Genomic DNA, 18,777 nt, shown 5'->3' on the forward strand with positions numbered 1-18,777 from the left:
GTGGTGCACAACATATTAAAATAATCTTTATGCAAAATATAAATCACATTTATTCAAAATTTTAACTAAACATGAGCATTAAACACAAAACATGAATTATGAGATTTTAATGCAAAGCAAGTTCATTTCAAAGTATCAAAACACATTTCATAAAACCCACAGTTAAATCATGCCATTCGAAACAAATAGAATCTCAATAGCCAGAGGCTAAAGAGAAATCACATCACAAGGCTAGCTAGCTCAAATATATGGATATCCATTCACATCCTTTTTTACTGGCACACCTCAACACTTCTCCAGAGAAGGAATCAAAATTGGAAACTAATTACCCCCACTAGTCGTGCTAATGAGGTGTTCAAATATATGGTCATTACACTGTGGTTTCAAAACTTATCTTAACAATTTGCTAAACATTGTCATTTCAAATATACACAACTAACCTTCCACAATTTAAATCAAAGTATCATAAAAATTGTCATAATTCACTGATTCAAATTATTCAAAACAATATGCTGAAATAATTTACAAAAGTTATACGTTGTGCACAAACCTCAAACGAGTCGCCTGTTGGCCTTGACTCGACTCCTCGGGTTCTGTCCAGGTATTCTTTTCCACTGAAACACACAATTTCACAGTGTTTCAATACCATAACTTAGCATAAATCCAAAAATAAATTTAACTTCACTTTACCTAGCTCTAACGTGTTAAACTCGACATTCTTGAAATTTTGTGTTTCGGGTTACTATTCACTATACTATTCAAGTCAAATTGTTGAATTTCTAAGGCTTAATAGGTATGGGAATTCCAACTTCACCCACATACCACATTTTGGTCACTAAATTTGTTGGTTTTGGTCATTTTCTCGAAACTTAGGTCTTTTAGGCAAAATTGCCAAATTTTCAGTTTTGGTGTCTAAGGTTGCATTGTTCCATTGGTCACTTTTTTGTTGGAATTTGGTAAAACTTTCTTCATAGAAAATGTTCTCTATTGTATTAAGTTTATTCTCCTTTTTGAATCACTCTAATTAGAGTTTTGTAGCTCAAGTTATACTCAAATTACAGTTACTATTCATGCTGCAGAATTTGGTTCTGTAGATTTATTGATCCAACTTCGTTCTGCAATTTGATCAAGTTAAGTCCATAATTTGGTCTAATTTTCTTCATATGAAATGTTCTACTATGTCTTAGGTTTCCATCGGTTCAAGAATCACCTAAATCGGAGTTTTCTAGAGAGAGTTATAGCCATTGAAACTTTACTGTTCATATGGCAAATCTGCAGTTCTGCAGATTCAGGAACTCAATTTTGCTCAATAATTTGATTGGGTTAATGATATAATTTGTGTTGGTGTTCTTCATGAAAGTTTTAGATCTATATCTCATCTAACCGCTGGTAAAATTTCAGGTCATTTTGACCTGCCTAGCTCGAGTTATGACCAAATGAACAAACACTAATCATTTGGTCAGTTTGTGCAGAGGCAGACTGTGATTTCTCAACTTTGGTCAATTTGTTCACTAGGTTTTAATCACTTTTTGGACATGCTTTCTAAATGAAAATTGTGTCATTTAGTGCCTATTTTCATTCCCAATTGATCTCATATCAATTGGACTTGTAAAATTCCATTTTTGGTCCCTCAAAGTTGACTTTTGGTCATGGTGCATACCCAATCCGAATTTAGCTTTGATTCAAACACTTCTAACACACTTAATTAGGTCACAAATGACTATTTCTCTCCTTAAACTATGTCAAAGACATCATTTAGCACTTCTTCATATTTTTGGTCCCTAAACCCTAATATCCAAACCCTAATTCACACTAAGTTTTGCATTTACTTGATTCCATGCCTTTAACCATAGTCATTCAACTAATTAAGGTTTATATACCCCTTTCAAACCATTCAATTCATGCAAATCATCCTCATAACCAAGCTGGCCGAAAATCAGTTTAGTCCCTCAACCAATTTTTCTTTTCATTTTAAGTTTGTTTCTATGTTCTTGATGATATACATACACTAATTAAACTAAAAACTTGAAGTTTACATTACTAACCTTGTTAGGTGTCTTTGAACTTTCACTTCCTCTCAATTTTCTTCAATTCTTTGATGACCAATCTTCCTCTCAAGTGATTAAATCAAGTTTTTGTGAAGCAAGTATGGGAGGATTTGGGGTTTAATGATGGTTTCAAAGCTTGAAGCAAGCTTTAAATGAGATTTGCAATGGTGAGGGAGAGAGAAGGATGGGAGGCGGCACTTTGAGGAAGATAAGGCTTTTAATTTTTTTTTCTTTTCTTTTCTTTTGTCTTTTATCTCTTTAGGAAGACCAAAAATCCAAATAAGTAAATAAATTAATTTTATTCTTTATGGCATCATGCATGAGGTCATGCATGATGTCATCACCTTTTGACTTTTCCATTTTCTCTTTCTTTTTTTTTTCTATTTATTTTTCTATTAGTTCTTTAATTTAATTCTCGATCCCGAAGTTTTCTTTTCTCCGATTTTATTTGACAGTTAGGTCAGGAGTCAGCTCTCGGGGTCAATTGACCAAATTGCCCCTCGCCGGTTCATCCCGATTTGCAATTAATTCTATATTTCTTCCGGCTCTCTGACCTAATTATTTGGCTGTCTTAACGGTTCTTTTTCGTGATTTTCTCCTTTCCACTGTGTTTATAAGGGTCCTAAGGACAGCGGCGTCACATTTTACGGTTCGAAATTTGAGTTTAAAATGACTTCACAGTCGTTCCCGAAAAGGTTACCCATCGCTATGACTCTCGGCTCGTTTAACTTCTTATGTTCTGTTTTTCTTATTTATACTTAACTAATTGAACATTAATAATTATTTGTGTTTATAGCTTCTCTAGTTGTCTTAGATGTGGTTCTAATTTCCTTAATTGTCCGGACCGACACCGGTCACTGGAACAGTGAAATATACCAGGCTATACAAATGGGGGTGTTACAATGCTTCTTCCTCATATTCATCATCATTACTAGCAGGTTGCACATCATTTTCCATATCTTAAAAAAACAATGTATATAATACAAATTATCAAAACAATGTACCTAAAGTAAGCCAAATATTATCAAAACAAAGTATCCATTATTAAAAGTCAACACATTCTACATAATATAAAGTACAAATTATAAAAAGGCACCATTATGCATCATACAAACCAATACTACATATAACAAAACTACAACAAACAATAAACACATTATTGCCAAATAAATGTTTACATGTTAGCCTTAGCTTGATGATATTTCAACCAAGTTAATATTGCTTTAGGTTTTTTAATGGAAGCAAAAAGCTCCCTCTTTGACTTGATTTCTAAAAGTTTAGTGGCAAACAACCAGAGCTCATTTCCTTCCTTAATTTTTGGTAAGGCATTTAATTGCTCATATACCTTAGAAATGGTAAATCTAGGTAAATTATTCTTTTTAGGAGTAATAGTGCCTTTGCTCTTAACATTGGCAACCAATCTATCAATTTGTTGTGGTAACTCAATTGGTCTACTTGATTGGCTTTTCATTTTTTTTTTTTTCGATTTGTTACCATTTTGACCTTGGTTCCTTGACATATAAACTCTTTTACCTTTTTTATTGCGAGTCTTTTATGTGCATTAGGAGTCATTGTGAATAACTTGATCCAAGTTCTCAAGAAAATTAGATTTGTTCTCAAAGTCACCACTTTCTTTCAATCAGATAGCATCCTCACTATGTGCTTTATCAACATTATCATCTAATAACATACCAATGGATGGGGCCCAAGCATACCCTCTCCATAGCTACCGTGTACATAAACACTATATCATATTTTTCAAGCAATCTTGTTGGTACCCTTGATTTCGAAATTTTTCATGCAATGGTTTAACAATATAAAATAATAAAAGTTAAATGCATTAATCAAAGATACCATAATTGAATGCATCAAAACATGGATCAGCAAATGTCTCCACTATGCACAATAGAAACTAACATTAATCTTTTCCCTCTACCAATCATCTAATGCAGAAATAGTATTTTTATTAACATCCCAACATAGGCCAATTTCTTCGCCAATTAATTCGCGAAAAAGTCTCTATTTTTTTTTTCATCCAATTCCACTTATTTTATAATCAAACCTTGTCATAATCTAATCCGGTCTTATTATGGAATGTAGTAAATACATATCTCCATCATTCCTTTGACAAATGAGACCCAGATCGAAAACCTTTTTAAACAGCTCACACACTATCTCAATAAAAGTTTCTACTATCTCTGGTTGCCATTTTGCATTAGCAAATTTGTTTGCATTTGGTTGACTTGAAGGATTTTGCTTCTCCTTTCCCATCTCTTTTACCAAGAAAAAAAGAAAAATTATGAAATTACTACTACACATACATAAGGTATTATTATACTAAACGACAACAAAATAAGTAACTGTATCATAATATATGAAAATAAAAAAGAAAGTATAGTAAAATTATGAAAAAAAAGAAAGTAAATTTTAACAATTTTTTTCAAGAAAAAATACCTTTCTCAAGTGGCGTTGAATGCATAGCCCTTGATGAAGACATAACTCCAAAAATTTCACTGTTACATTAATCTAAATGCAACAAGGAAAACATACTCACCATTTGAAGACAAGAAAAACAATAAAAGCTTAATTCCACATTCAAAGAAATAATAATAATAATAATAATAATAATAATAATAATAATAATAATAATAATAATGGCAAAGAAACCTATCATAGGATATCCCAACAAAATATAATTAAGAAACAATAGGAGAGTAATTTTTTTTTTAACATTAAAATATAATATTTTGATTACCAAGTTTTATGCACAATAATGTAAACATAGAACCCGAAATAATTTTCAAAATTCATCTAAAATACATGATTTATAGAGATTGATAATTTTAACCCTAAACCATGTTCAATAGACATAAAATGGGCTTTAAAATTTGAAAATACTTAAGATATTTAATTTTATTTTCATCTCATTAGTACAGAGGAGCAAAATGAAGAGCAGCGCCAAAAGGAAGGTTAGAGACGAGAAAAAGAGTTGAGAGCATATTGTAATGGTTTCTTGCGAAAATTAGAATGCTTGTATAGTGTTGTAATGATAAGTACAATTAAAACTTTGTAATGAAAAAAAAAGAAAAAAAGAAAAATTAAAAGCTAAAATTCTCCTATTTTGTGAGAAGAAAAATAAAAAAGGACAAAAATTGTCAAATAGAATTTTAAGCCATTTCATTTTCCATCCAAATTGAGCAAAAAAAGTGAAAAATAATATTAATTATTTTATTTTCCTTTTATGTTTTTTTTCTTTAATAATTATTTTTTATGATAATTTTATTTATTTAATATGAACATAATAAAAAAAAATATTATGATTTTATCTTCTCACTTTACTTCTCATCAAAACACATGAAAATAAATAAATCATTCTTATCATTTACTTTCTATATAAAAAGATTTATAAGGTAAATAATAATTTTATTTTTTATAAAAATTTTATTTTTTTTATAATTTTATTTATTTTTTCTTATTTTTTTATTATAAAACAAGCCCCAAGTACCGAGAAAGGAAAAATAAATTTCAAGTTGAGAGTGGATTGAGAATGAGTTTTCTCTTTTTAATTTTTATTATTTTATAAGTTATTAAAAAATTTATTTTAATAAATTATTATTTTTTCCATATTATTTATTAATAATATAAAAAATAATATTAATTAATAGCTTTTATAATTTTAAAATATATCAATAATTATATATTTTATTTGTTAAAATTATAATATATAATATATTTAATATTATATTATTATCGCGGAGGAGCGGGAACCTAAAATTATCTCGTCAAGTTTGGGCGTGCGCGAGGCGGGAATTCACAATCGGGTTGGATGGAAATTGCAATGACGGACCCAAGTTCACAACCCTGAACTCATAAAGGGACTGCCACGTGTCAGTCACATCAACGGATGCTCCGGGGTATCCACTTCAGGATCCGACCCACATTTCGCCCAATCAATTGAAAAAATGAAAATTAGAATAAAAAAAGCGGAAATAAAAGAGCAAAAACAAAGGGACTCTGTTCTAAATATTTTAAGAACGGACGGATAAGACCAGCAACTTGACTGCCAAGTCCTCTCTCCCTCAAACCAACCAGCTCTTCTTCTTCTTGTCAGATTTTAGGGTTTCAGTTCTCTAGAGCTCAGAAATCTCCATTCCTGTATGATTCCTTGTCTCTTTCTTCTTTCTTATTTGATTTTCTGTTGATTTTTTCTATGTTTTGTGCTCTGTTTGGTAACTGAGAAAATGTCAAGAAAGACAGAAAAATTACAAAAAAAATTTGCTATTGAGCCTACAAATTTTTGGACTATAACAGCTAAATGTAAGCTTACTGAAGTCTCGTTCAAGAATTTGGCTTAATTTTACTTGAGAAAATGAAAGCAGCAGTAGTGGTTAGATGCTAGGTTCGTTGTCTTATCCCCTTTTCTGTGTTTTCTCGGCTACCAAACTGATAACTTGGATTTATGTGAACTCTATTGGAGAAAATATTGCTAATTTATGTTTTTTTAATTGATGTTCTGCTCTGAGTATCTGTTTATCTGACAATTCACTTGAATTTTGACTCTTTTGAATGTGGGTGTTGCAGCGAAAGCCTAATTTGGTGCTGAAAGCTCGAAATTAGGGTGTTATTGTTATCTTGGCTTTTCTTTGTGATATTTAGAGATGGGTGGCGGGGAGGGAACAAGCAATGGTGACATCACAGCAGAGAGCGTTCAGTGCTTGAAAACTGAAGTTGTGATCAATGGTTTTGGGTCTAGGATTGGAAAGCATAGTGGTGATTGCGGCTCAAGGCCGGGTGAGGGTTTTCGAACTTACAAGAGGCGAAAACACACTAAGTCGAGCTCAGAGAGTAAAGGTCAAGAGGATGGGAGAGGTTCTGTGGAAGCTGCTAGTAAATTGGCAGACGAGGTATATCTCTACTGATGTGTCCATGTAAAACTTAAGTGATTGCGCTTTTCTTTTCTTTCTTTCTTTTTTTGAAATACATATTAATCAATTGACAAAATGGATTTTCTGTTCTCTTTCTCTGTGTTTATTCAGGGTTAAGATGATGATGCTAGATTTTTTTGGTTCAAGGTTAAAACTTTAGATTTTTGTGATAAGGACATTGAACATGGCAAACTGCTTGGACAAATATGGAAAAAATTATCTCAAGAACTCTATGTACATAGAAAATGTGAATTGTTTAAATTCTGGTATGAATCAGAATAACAACTAAAGCTTTAGACCTAAGGAGATTTTCCTTGAGGTTTGTAACTGTAAAAAATGCATTAGTGTATTTGTACATAGCTAGTTGCTTAGAGTGGCTTTGGCAGTTTGGTTGTAGCGGGAACATTAAAAATGTTTATCTTGCAGAGAGAAACGCAAAAGTTGTGATGTTCAAATAGCGTGACGCTATATTTGCTCCTAAATCCTAGTACATTCTTGTAGTTATATTGGTGGATTGCCTACTGTTCATTGCAAGGGGGTCAGTCATGTTGCTTTAAAGTTTCAAGTTTATGATTGTTCATTTATTTTGCAATCACAAAATCTTGGACTTCTTTTCACTTGAAGGGATATGTGCAATGAAAAAAAACCCTCTCCTTTATTCATAAAGACATTTGTTATTCAACTGAAATGGTGGAGTCACTAATCTTGATATGTGAGATGCACAGCTTAATTCATCTTGAAAGCTTTCCTTTCCCCTTTCTGGACAGAAGGAAATCTCCATAAATTTTAGTTTCAAATAGGAATAAGAGATGTTATTTTATTGTATCATATTGAAATATAATGTTTTTATTGTTAGAGTTAATAGCCTTCCATTTCTTTATTCTCTTTTTTGGTGGTGTCTGCTAGATGTTATGGTCCAAACAAAGCAAAGTGTTTTTAATGAGGCAAGGCTAGTATTAGTTTCTGTAGTGGCATTGGCAGATCCATTGTTGTTAAAAAGCATTGGGTACGCTTAAGCACCAAGGGTTCTTGGGGCCTAGGCAATCAGGCACAAGGTGATGGCGTGTGTCTTAGTGAGTGAAGTGAGACATACATCTTTGAAATAAAATGTACAGTAATTTATATGAAAATGATTTCTAATGCATAATAGTAATAGCTAAGGGTAAAAGAATATAGTAGTAACTGAGTTGCTTAAATGAGAGAATGCCACATCACATTATTGCTCAAAGGATGTATTTTTGAATCCTATATAGGCTATTTAAATTTCTTAAACCTTATATGGTCCTGTGTTATGGATTGCATTTGACGCAGCGCGAAGCTGTAGTAAAACACACACTCATACATAAAGAAAGTGTTGAGACAAAAATAAGCCTTGTGTAAATTACATTGACTGAAAACTAATCTTCGATTACATGAATTCTATGGGTTTATATAAAGTTTAGATTCCTAAACTAATTAGGAAAATATAAATCCCAACTACAGTAGGAAGTTTCGTTACATCAACAATACGAATCCTAATAAAATAGGAATAATCTAAGTACTAATTAAAATAAGAAGAAACAAATCCTACCTAGAATAGGAAAATACATTAAGATCCTAAATAGAATAAGAAAATACCTAAGTCCTGAATATAATAAAAAACTTAAGACCTAAATCAGAATAGGAAAATCAAAAACTAAATCTACAACTTTTTCTCCATCCCCCCCACAAAAAAAAAAAAAGCTCCGCATCATACTCTCTCACTTGAAAAAAAAAAAACTCATCATTGAATTAGAACAATTGGCAATGATCCAAAAATATTCAGCAAACAATTTGCATACCATTCTCCCCCACTTAAAACTCGCCCTCAGATTTTGAAGTGTTGAAGAATCAAAAGCTGTATTGAATCAACACACCACATTGTTTCTTGGTCATGTCAACAATGGTGAATTACGCAAAATTGAAGCAAGCATCTTCATATTTTCTTTTGTAACCCTCAAAACAGTTGGACAAATAAAATGAATAAGAAGTAAGGAGTTAGATAAATTTTCAATCTCTTATCATCTCCATGACTTGATTTTCTCTAATCTCAATACTATGACTTGATTTTCTCTAATCTCAATACCATCTCCATAGATTGTTTTTCCTCAACTTCCATCGAAATCTCTAGGAGATAATTTTCGTTCCTTAGTACATATTCGTCAAGATGTTCATCTTTAATTATAGCAAAAGGAAATACAACCAAAGCTTCTAGCTCAGATTCTTCAAACTTAGACTTCTCTACTTGAAGTTGCGTTGTTGAATATTGAAGCTCCTTGCGTCCATTACTTTCTTGTTTCACGTTAGTCTTCTCCATGTGGGAAGTGTTATTCACCTGTTGACAATATTGTTTCTCCTGTAATAAAATTTGTTCATAATAAGGCAAAAACTCCTATTGTAACAAGTACCGCATCATGTACTACGTATGAACTTGTTCTTTTCTTTCTCGCTTCCTTATAGATTGTAGCCGCTCCTACCATGTAGAAGCACCACCGTTTAACTGACATGCCACCAATTTGACTCGCCTTTTAGGTGTTATGTACATATAGTCAAGGAATCTATTTACATTTGCTACCCAATCTAAGAATTCTTCTATATGGGATCCTTATAGAAATAAAGAATATCAATTTTTAACTGATAATCCTTACTTTCTCTTTCATTATATTCATATGCGCCTCCTTACCTATAATCTCCATATCGTTGATGCCTATTGAACTTGATTGATTCGTAATTATCTTCCTCATCTAAATCTTAATAGTAGACATGTTGCCTACATGTAGGAAAAGATCTATTGATAGAGTTACCATGAGTTGCACCATCTCTTGGCCTTTTATCATCATTCCGATCCCTGTTGGTATTAATTTCCAGGGTACCAAGACGATATGCAATTTCTTCAAAGCGTCTCTCTATGCGCCCTAATACGAGATCCATCTGTTGCTCTAGATGTTGCTCCCATCATTGCAATGTTTTTTCTCTATGGTCAAGGGCTCTAGCTCCCCGATCACTGTTGCAAGAATTATTATAATCACTACCTCCATCAAATTAAGCCATCTCAGTTGGGGCGATTTCTTTGCTCTGTTACCATCTAATGCAATAGGAAATTCTAATAAAATACACACTCATACATAAATGAAGTGTTGAGAGAAAAATAAATCTTGTGTAAATTATATTGACCGAAAACTAAGCTTTAGTTACATGAATTCTAGGGGTGTTTGTATGGAGTTTAGATTCCTAAACTAACTAGGAAAATATAAATCCTAGCTAAAGTAGGAAGTTTAGTTACATCCAAAATAGGAATCACAGTTTTAGAAAACGTAACGGCTAGTATTTATGGGAAAATAAGCTAAATGTTACTTTTACAGTCGTTATATAACAGTTTTTTAAAATTACAGCTGTAAGGGCTGTTACGGCCATTATGTAAAGGGTAACAGTCGTAAAGGCCTTTTTTTTTTTATTAATACTAATGATGTCTATGAATGATGGATTTAATGTCTTTATTTGATATATTTATGCATATTATTTAGTTGTATTTTTTAATTTTTAATTATATCTTTAAGTATCTATTTATTCCATGAATTTTGCAAATTTTTTAAAAACATTTGTATAGCGATAGGCCATTATTGTTACGTTAAGGCCATTGCCAACCTATTTCCATTACCCGTGACCGCAATTTTGAAAGTAGCCGTGACTGCAATTAAACTATGATATGAATCCTAATAAAATAGGAAGAAACCTAAGTCCTAATTAAAATATGAATAAACAAATCCTACCTAGAATAGAAAAGTAACTAAGTCGTGAATAGAATAGAAAACTTAAACCTAAATTAGAGTAGAAAAATTAAAAACTAAATCTACAACTTTTTCCTTGTCCCAAAGCAATGCTCTGCATCAGCATCATTGGATGTTCGTAAACAAAGGGGAACTTCCACTTGTTTTTCTCCTAGCCTATGGTACCTGATTGTGAGCTCTAACCTTACAAGCTCAATGAGGTAGCTAGCAACCTTTGTTAAAAAGAAAAGAATTATGATCTGAAAATTTTCCATGCCCTTCTTATTTAGATTGCAGGTATAAACATATATGCTAGAAGGCAAAATTAGAAACTACAGTTGATCTGGAAATGGCTTAATCTACTCTTATAATTCTGGGATTGATAAGAATAAATTAATGGTAAATTCTTGTAGTTACGAAACCCATTATACTGCATAATATCCTTCTTGATCTCGCTTGTTTCCTGTTCTGAACTTCTGATGAGCTTACATGGTTTTCCTACTTTATTCAGTCGGACATGTGACCTCCTTTCACTTGGTCCTTCAACTTCTTTCCACTAGGACATGTGACCCCCTTCCACTCAGTTGACCTCTCTTTTTATCCTGTCTCTTGTACATCCTCTCCCCACTGCTTGTATGCCTCACAAATATCATGCACTATAGAATTCATTCCACAAATAACTACATAAATTTGAAGTTTTTTGCATGATATTTCTTTTGAATGAGTGTAAAGCATTTAAGTGCTGTTTGGTCACTGGAAATGAAAGACCAGGAATGAGAATCAAAGAATGAAGAAATGAGATGAAATAGGCCTTTTTATTACTTTATATTTAGATATTAGAAACTGGGAATGGCGCTGAGACTTTATTCCTATTGCCACTCTTTCATTCTTGGTAACCAAATGGTACATATAGAGGCTTATTAATTATTACTACACTATAGGATATGGGTGTTTAAAATGATGAAGTTTTGGTATCTATGCAGGCATTCAAATTATTATGTCAGAAAAAGGAGAAAAAGCCTCAAATGTTCATTTGGCCATTTATCTTTTGACTACTGGGTCATAAGGGCCTATTTGGAATTCATACTATATTTGTTTTTTAGTTACTGTTGTTTACAAGATATATTATTAAAATATGTTTGCATTTGACTTGATTTTTTTTTATTTTTTTAATTGTAATCTAGCTATATGTGGTTTCTTGTAGACTGCAAATGAGACACCAGACTGTCTTCCTGAAAAACATACTTCTTTGGATGGTTCAAATGATGTTTCACACAAGCAGAGCCGAAATTTTGTCCTTGAGAGCATTTATCAGTCATTAAAAAATGACAAAGGTGGTATTCAGGGTTGCATCCGAGATGCGCTTCTGATGACAGTTAAGGTTTGTGCTGCTACCATGTTGGATGTATCTCTATGATATTGGCTGTCTCAATTGCCGTCCTTTAGTTTCATTGTATTATTGTTTGAATTTTTGGTTGTTTTATAGGAATCTGATAGTTGTGACAAAGATAGGCACAAGCCCTCCTCACAAGCAAGGTGGATGCCTAATGGAACTCATGCAGCTAAAGAGCATGTGGATGTGGATGTCACATCTAATGACTCTTTTAATGCATCTCATCGTCCTGTCACTGAGATGTGCCAGAATGCTTTACTTAATATTATACTTTCTGAAAAGTTCACCTTATTGTGCAAGCTACTGGTTGATAATTTCCAAGAAACAAAGGCTGAAAACCTTTTAGGCTTGAGTCTCATAAACATAAGGATGAAAGATGGAGTTTATGAACATTCACCTTCACTTTTTCTTACGGATATTCAACTGGTGATTTGTGCAATGATCCTTCTTTACAAAGTTAAACTTTGTCTGTTGTTTATATACCTTGTATGCCTTTGCTTAATTTATTGCTTTGTAAAACTTATGGTTGAATATATGGATTTGCTTTATTATTATGTTGATGTATTGATGCACTGACATGTTTTTAAACCTTGCCTATATAGTATGGTGTTAATGTGTACAATGTTTTTTGAGTTGTATGAAATTTGAAAGAGAGGTCGACATTTCAGATGCTGATGTGCCTGCAATATATTATTTCTTTGTGGAGAACCGTACTTCTAAAAATCCCATTTCATCACTGAATGTCACTCTCATAGCTGAATCACTTCGCAGGCCTTCTAGTTGCATTCCTTGTGTAATTGCCACCTCATTGCCTCCACTTTATTTTATTTTATTTATACACACACACACACACACACACAAAAGCAATTGATTATCAAAACCTTTTAGCAATATATGGGAATAAAACTTGAAAAGCCAACTATAATGTCTATATCTTAATTTAACCTTAATTGGTTAATTTTGGCTGGCACCACTTTTTCATTCTCAATTGTGATATGATAAAGTCAATTATTTTGTGTGCCTGCAGTGGTCAGAATTTGTTCAGCTGAATTTAATTTCCTTGCATGCTTACTTGAAACTCAAATAGCAGGGCGCATTATAAAAACATCAAAACTACTACATGACGTGTGGTTTCATTTTTGTTGATGGTGAATTGTTTATACGGAGACAACTTTATTTCTGTTTCCTGTGGCAGTCATTTAAAAAGTCTCATTTTCAGGTGTGGAAAAAGCTTCAAGGAATTGGTAATGATTTGATTTCTCTTGCAAAGAGCCTCTCAGATGTATCTTTTACTTGCTGTAATGAACAGGTAAGATACTCAACTTGCAGATATTCTTCTATGATACTAGATGTTTTGGGGATGGGTGGGGGAAGACCATGCCATCTGTAAAACTTTGCATTAAAACATTGTACAAAATCTGCATCGTTTAAAATTACCACGTTCATGGATTTTGTCATGGTTTTCTTCTAATTACCAAATTAATTAGTTGTTTCTGATGATGAAAGAGTGACAATTGTTCCTAGGTTGAATTATCCCATTATTTAGTTTCATTATAATGAATTCAGTTTTTTTTTTTTTTTTTTTGAATTGCATGGAATCATTAATTTATGCTACTTAAATGTGGTAATTTGAATATGGGTGAATATTTATAGCAATAATGTTTAGATTTTGTTTTAGTAACTGATTTAGTTGGTTCTGAGAAATAGTTTACATTTCTTGGCTGCAAAACAGTTCAGTACCCGGGAATTTAAATTTCATTGTAAATCAGAGAAAATAGACAGTTGTGGTGTATATAGTGTCTGCACTTGCTGGCGTTGTGGGGACAAAGCAGACGGGAGGGATTGTCTGGTATGTGATTCATGTGAGGAAATGTACCATGTATCCTGTATTGAACCTGCTGTCAAAGAGATTCCCCCAAAAAGTTGGTACTGCGCGAGCTGCACAGCAGTAGGAATGGGATCTCCCCATGAGAATTGTGTAGTGTGCGAGAGGCTGAATGCCCCCAGGACCCTATGTGATGAAGCTGGTGATGAAAAGGTATCTTCAACAATTGAAAAAATATTCAGCGAGTTTGAAGAGACTTCAAATTGTACTGGGGATGATTTTTGTCAACCACCAGCAGGGAGTAAAAATGTCTGTGTTTGTAAATTCTGTGGAAATGAGGTGGAAAATGGAGAAAAGCTAAGGATATGTGAGCATGTTTTATGCCCTTACAAGTATTACCATGTGAGGTGCTTGACAACTAACTTGTTAAAATCGCATGGTCCACTTTGGTATTGCCCTTCTTGTCTATGTAGAGTTTGCCTCACTGATAAAGATGATACTAAGATTGTATTATGCGATGGTTGTGATAATGCTTATCACATGTATTGCATGAATCCGCCACGTACTACTGTACCAAAAGGGAAGTGGTTCTGCAGACAATGTGATGTGAAAATCAAGGAAATACGCAAGGCAAGGAGGGCATATGAGAAACGGGGATATAGAATGAAAAGGAAAATTGAAGCAGGTAAAAGAGCTTGTGAGAATCTCGAGGAGAAACTGGATGAGAAATGTGAACAGGAATCAGTCAAAGATAGGGAACCAATGGACATGCTTCTAAAAGCAGCTTTATATGAAGAAAAGTTGGCTGGTGTTTGAAATACATGACTTCTTAGGAGACAAGAGTAAAACAATTCATTGTTTTTGGCAGGAATGATTTGATGTTGTATAACTGGTGCCAAGAATTTTGTTTTTACCTCATTATGGATGACTAATCTTTTGTTAGGTTGTAAAATCTAGGTTTTGCGGACTGCAAGGCTTGTGTATTTGCTAGTTGCCAATTCCAAACGCAGAAATGTAGTTTTAAGGATCAAGGAATCATTAGGTCTGTTTGTTGGAAGTAATCTTCTTAATACAGAATATTTTGCAGAAAGGAAAGGGATGTTTCTTAGGGAATGTTGTAAAATGAAGAAACTGCGTATGTTTATAGTGAAAGAAAAATGATACTCGTAATTTTTGACATGTAATATTCTTTCTTATTTGGAATGAATTACTTAGTTGTTCTTTTTGCTATTTTTTCTTCTTCCTCTTTATCTACACGAGTCACTCGATTAGCTGGTGAAGGTGAACCTCAGTGAGTTACTGAACTTGGCTTGATTTGATAACAGCCATCGTTTGCACCATTGTATTTATCAAAAGACTACCAAAATGAACATTTTTAATATACTTTCTCAATACGAAAGGAAGATCAATTGTTTTTAATCTAACTGAAATTTATACCCTTCGGCTTGTTTTTCTTCCCTAGCATATTGGAAACTTTTTGAATAAAAGAAAATTAAGGATTGAACTAGGGGCAGAGCTAAAGAATTTTTATAAAACATATATATATATGTCATAGGCTGCTTGTTGGATTTAGTTTGGTTTCTGCATATGCGTCTGTTGAGTTTGCCTCCTTGTGCTTCAAATGAAAAATCAATTCTGGAAGTTAAGAAGGCGGAAAAATAGATCTGAAGGATTAAATTGCAGATTAATTAAAAGATAGTGAAATTCAAGCTTCCACCAATTATTACATACACGAGCAAATACATAGCCAGTGACCTTCCCATTATTCCATTGATACTAAACACAAACATGTTTCTGTGTGGTATGAGTTGCAGAGAGCAAAACATGTTTATTTAATCAAGATCAACATTCTAGCTCATTTGTAGAACTCAATAACCCAGCTGTTGTAAGCACAGCATATAACTTCACAACTTGAAAAGCCAGATTTCAAGGCTAAGTCCTCAAACTCCTTTTGGGTCCTCTCTTTGCCTCCAGGAGTTTGAGCTAACATGAATAAATCTTGCTTATACACAATGTGTGAAGAGACAATATTCTCCGGGGCCATCGGCAGAATAGACTCCACAACAATCACCTTACCATCACTAGGGAGCGCTTCCCAGCAGTTCTTGAGAAGTTTCAAGCAATGCTCATCGCTCCAATCATGGAGTATCCACTGCAAGGTTCATTAACAAATGAACAAAAGTTCTACAGCCATTAATTAAGTTGAATATATACAAAATAAATTAAATAATAGACAGTGATGATCACCTTCAGGAAAATTGCATCTCCCTTTGGAACACTCGTAAACATATCTCCTCCAACATGCTCCACTCCTGCCATATATATATGAGTGTTTATTTATTGTTTTGATATAATATATTGGGCGTACCCAACTACCTTTCACAAAAGATACCAAAGAACTCAAATTTGGTACCTGAATATGAAGGTGCATGGGCTAATACGTGGGGCAAATCATAATTAATGCCCTTAATATGAGGATATTTTGAAGTGATAATATTGAGAGTAACTCCTGTACCACCGCCCACATCAACTAACAACTTGAGGCCATCGAATCCCTTGTAAGCATCAAGGATCTTCTTCACCAATAAGGTAGTGTAGCTTGACATAGCTTGATTGAATAGCCTATTGAACCTCTGATCAGTTCCTAGGTATTCAAATGCCGTCATTCCATAGGCTCTGGTAAATGGAAATCCACCTTCAAGTATTGCATCATTTAAATGGGACCTATCATGATATTTGGGAATCAGATCATCACTAGAAGAACAGGTATACGGAAAAAAGAAACAAGAAGATTTGAAGAAGCAGCAAATATATGGCAGGAAATACACAACAAAGAGCTAGAGTGCGTACCAGCTCTTCATGAAGACCTCATCGTGGTACATCAACAAAAGAGGAGCAGCAGATCCACTCCCATCTTGATTCTTGGTAAGGAATTTGCATATGGGTCCGGGACCATACAATCTTTCAATGTGGCCATTCTCTTTGGCCCACGACGAGCACTTCACTATATCATAACTTGCCAAAACACGCAACATACGGTCCAGTAAGATAGGTGCATCTGGGTTCCTCGCAGCCGGAATCCGTTGTACAATCTCGGATACTGAGAGGGACGCACCAGTGTTCCCAGGTGTGGAAACGATGTCGATGATGTTGAGCTCCAGAGCTGATTTTAGTACCATTGGAAGAACAACGGCATTTGCTAGGCTGATGGCTAGATTCCATGTTTCTTCATCGTTGCTTCCAGACATAACTGAGGCTGAATTGCCTTGCTCAGAACCACCGCTCATTAATTTGCCAGATAGCTTTGCATGCAACTACCGAGAAATCATGGATCTAGTTATTATATATAATACAAGAAAGTGAGAGAAGTAAATTTATTTGTCGAATTTTTTGTTTAACTACGATTTCATGCTTTTAACATTGAGGGTGGCAACGCCTGGAGCCTGTGTACTGTTCTCTCACATAAGTAAGTGGAAATTCATTTTTTATAATTTTTGAAAGGATGTAAAAAACATTAATATTATTGCTTCACTTACACCTAATAATTTTATTTTAGAATTATTATCAAAATATAATATATATATATATATATATATATATATATATATATATATATAGTATAATTTATTTATTAAATTATAGTTTCACATGCTTATGTATTGAATTCATGCATAATTTAATATAAATAAAGAGTAAATAAATATAGTTATTACTAGATAAAAAATTTTAAAAATTTAAAAAGTTTCAAATTATAATTTTGAAAATATTGATAAATTAATTTATGGTCCTTAAAAAATATTAATTTCAAATTTATCCCTTTATTTTGATAAATTAATCCATTAATATTATAATTATTTATAAATAAGTCCTTGTATTTGATAAGTTAATATTTTAATATTACCATTATTTACAAATTGATCCTTGTCTCTTTTTATTCCTCTCCCTTCCCCCTTTTCTCTCTCTCAGGTATTCCGAATAGGGTAAAAATGAACCATAAATCCAAATCCAGCAAAATTGAATCTAGAAATTAAATTTTACATGAAATTTAGATATTAAGCCTCTATTTATTTCACGAAAAATAACTTATATATATAAAAAAAATTAATGAAAATTATTTTCTAAAAAAATTTTTCCATGATTGTTAATTAGTTGTAATATTAAACTAATAATATATATATATATATATATATATTTATTTATGTCATACATATATGGTGTTTTTATATTTTATTAAGATTATTAAAGTTAGAAAAATGAATTCTCTTTTGAAAAGAGGAAGCCACTTTACTTAAAAAATAGTTTAATTTTCTTTTTGATAAAAAAATATTTTTTATTGACTTTTTTTTAATGTCCAAACACTAAAATAATACAAATTTTTTTTAAAAAAATGGAGTCTAAGAATCCCATCATTTTCTTTGCTTATAAATAGAGAATTTTTATGAATCCTAAATAAAACGCAGAAAAATTGATTATTATTTTAAATGTTCATACAAAATAAGTGTAAAAGATTTTTTTTTTTTAAAGAAGCGGACAAATGAAATATTCAAAACTAGATTATTGTCTTATTCATCTTCTAATTCTCGTTCTATTTCTAGATTGTTGTCGTTTTGTTCCTTATTATGTCGTTGGTTTTGTTGTAATTGGAGAGCTTTGAGGCTCTTGCTCGCAGCCATGGCCAATTGTCTCTCAAAGAGTAAAGTTTCACAGCAGTAAGGAGGAGAAGTATCTTTATATGTGCAGGGAAAACAAGGACGCTAGTCCTGCCTTTTTCAAAGGCAATTTTACCATTAAAAGAATTGAT

General features: G+C 32.7%; 2 protein-coding genes across 5 annotated transcripts; one reads left to right on the forward strand and one right to left on the reverse strand.

Moving 5' to 3' along the window:
- Window positions 1-6,045: 6,045 nt before the first annotated feature.
- Window positions 6,046-15,206, forward strand: LOC110637248 (PHD finger protein EHD3). 4 transcript variants are annotated; one of them, XM_058131111.1, is made up of 7 exons: window positions 6,067-6,203; window positions 6,360-6,447; window positions 6,630-6,952; window positions 11,963-12,139; window positions 12,245-12,577; window positions 13,371-13,460; window positions 13,884-15,206. In XM_058131111.1, the coding sequence occupies exons 3-7, from the start codon at window positions 6,707-6,709 to the stop codon at window positions 14,790-14,792; spliced, it is 1,755 nt and encodes a 584-aa protein (XP_057987094.1). In that variant the 5' UTR covers window positions 6,067-6,203; window positions 6,360-6,447; window positions 6,630-6,706; the 3' UTR covers window positions 14,793-15,206. The 4 variants fall into 4 exon arrangements, with proteins under 4 accessions (XP_057987091.1, XP_021642962.1, XP_057987092.1 ...); XM_058131108.1 differs by lacking the exon at window positions 6,360-6,447 and having other exon boundaries at window positions 6,046-6,203; XM_058131109.1 differs by lacking the exon at window positions 6,360-6,447 and having other exon boundaries at window positions 6,050-6,203; window positions 6,705-6,952.
- Window positions 15,207-15,635: 429 nt separating this feature from the next.
- Window positions 15,636-17,393, reverse strand: LOC110637255 (caffeic acid 3-O-methyltransferase). The gene is made up of 4 exons (XM_021787288.2): window positions 16,827-17,393; window positions 16,390-16,700; window positions 16,224-16,288; window positions 15,636-16,128 (listed from the first exon to the last, which is right to left on the reverse strand). Exons 1-4 carry the CDS (start codon window positions 17,261-17,263, stop codon window positions 15,832-15,834), a joined length of 1,110 nt encoding a protein of 369 aa, XP_021642980.2. The 5' UTR covers window positions 17,264-17,393; the 3' UTR covers window positions 15,636-15,831.
- Window positions 17,394-18,777: the final 1,384 nt, after the last annotated feature.

This window comes from Hevea brasiliensis, chromosome 12 (assembly GCF_030052815.1).
Source record: "Hevea brasiliensis isolate MT/VB/25A 57/8 chromosome 12, ASM3005281v1, whole genome shotgun sequence".
Lineage (NCBI taxonomy): Eukaryota > Viridiplantae > Streptophyta > Magnoliopsida > Malpighiales > Euphorbiaceae > Hevea > Hevea brasiliensis.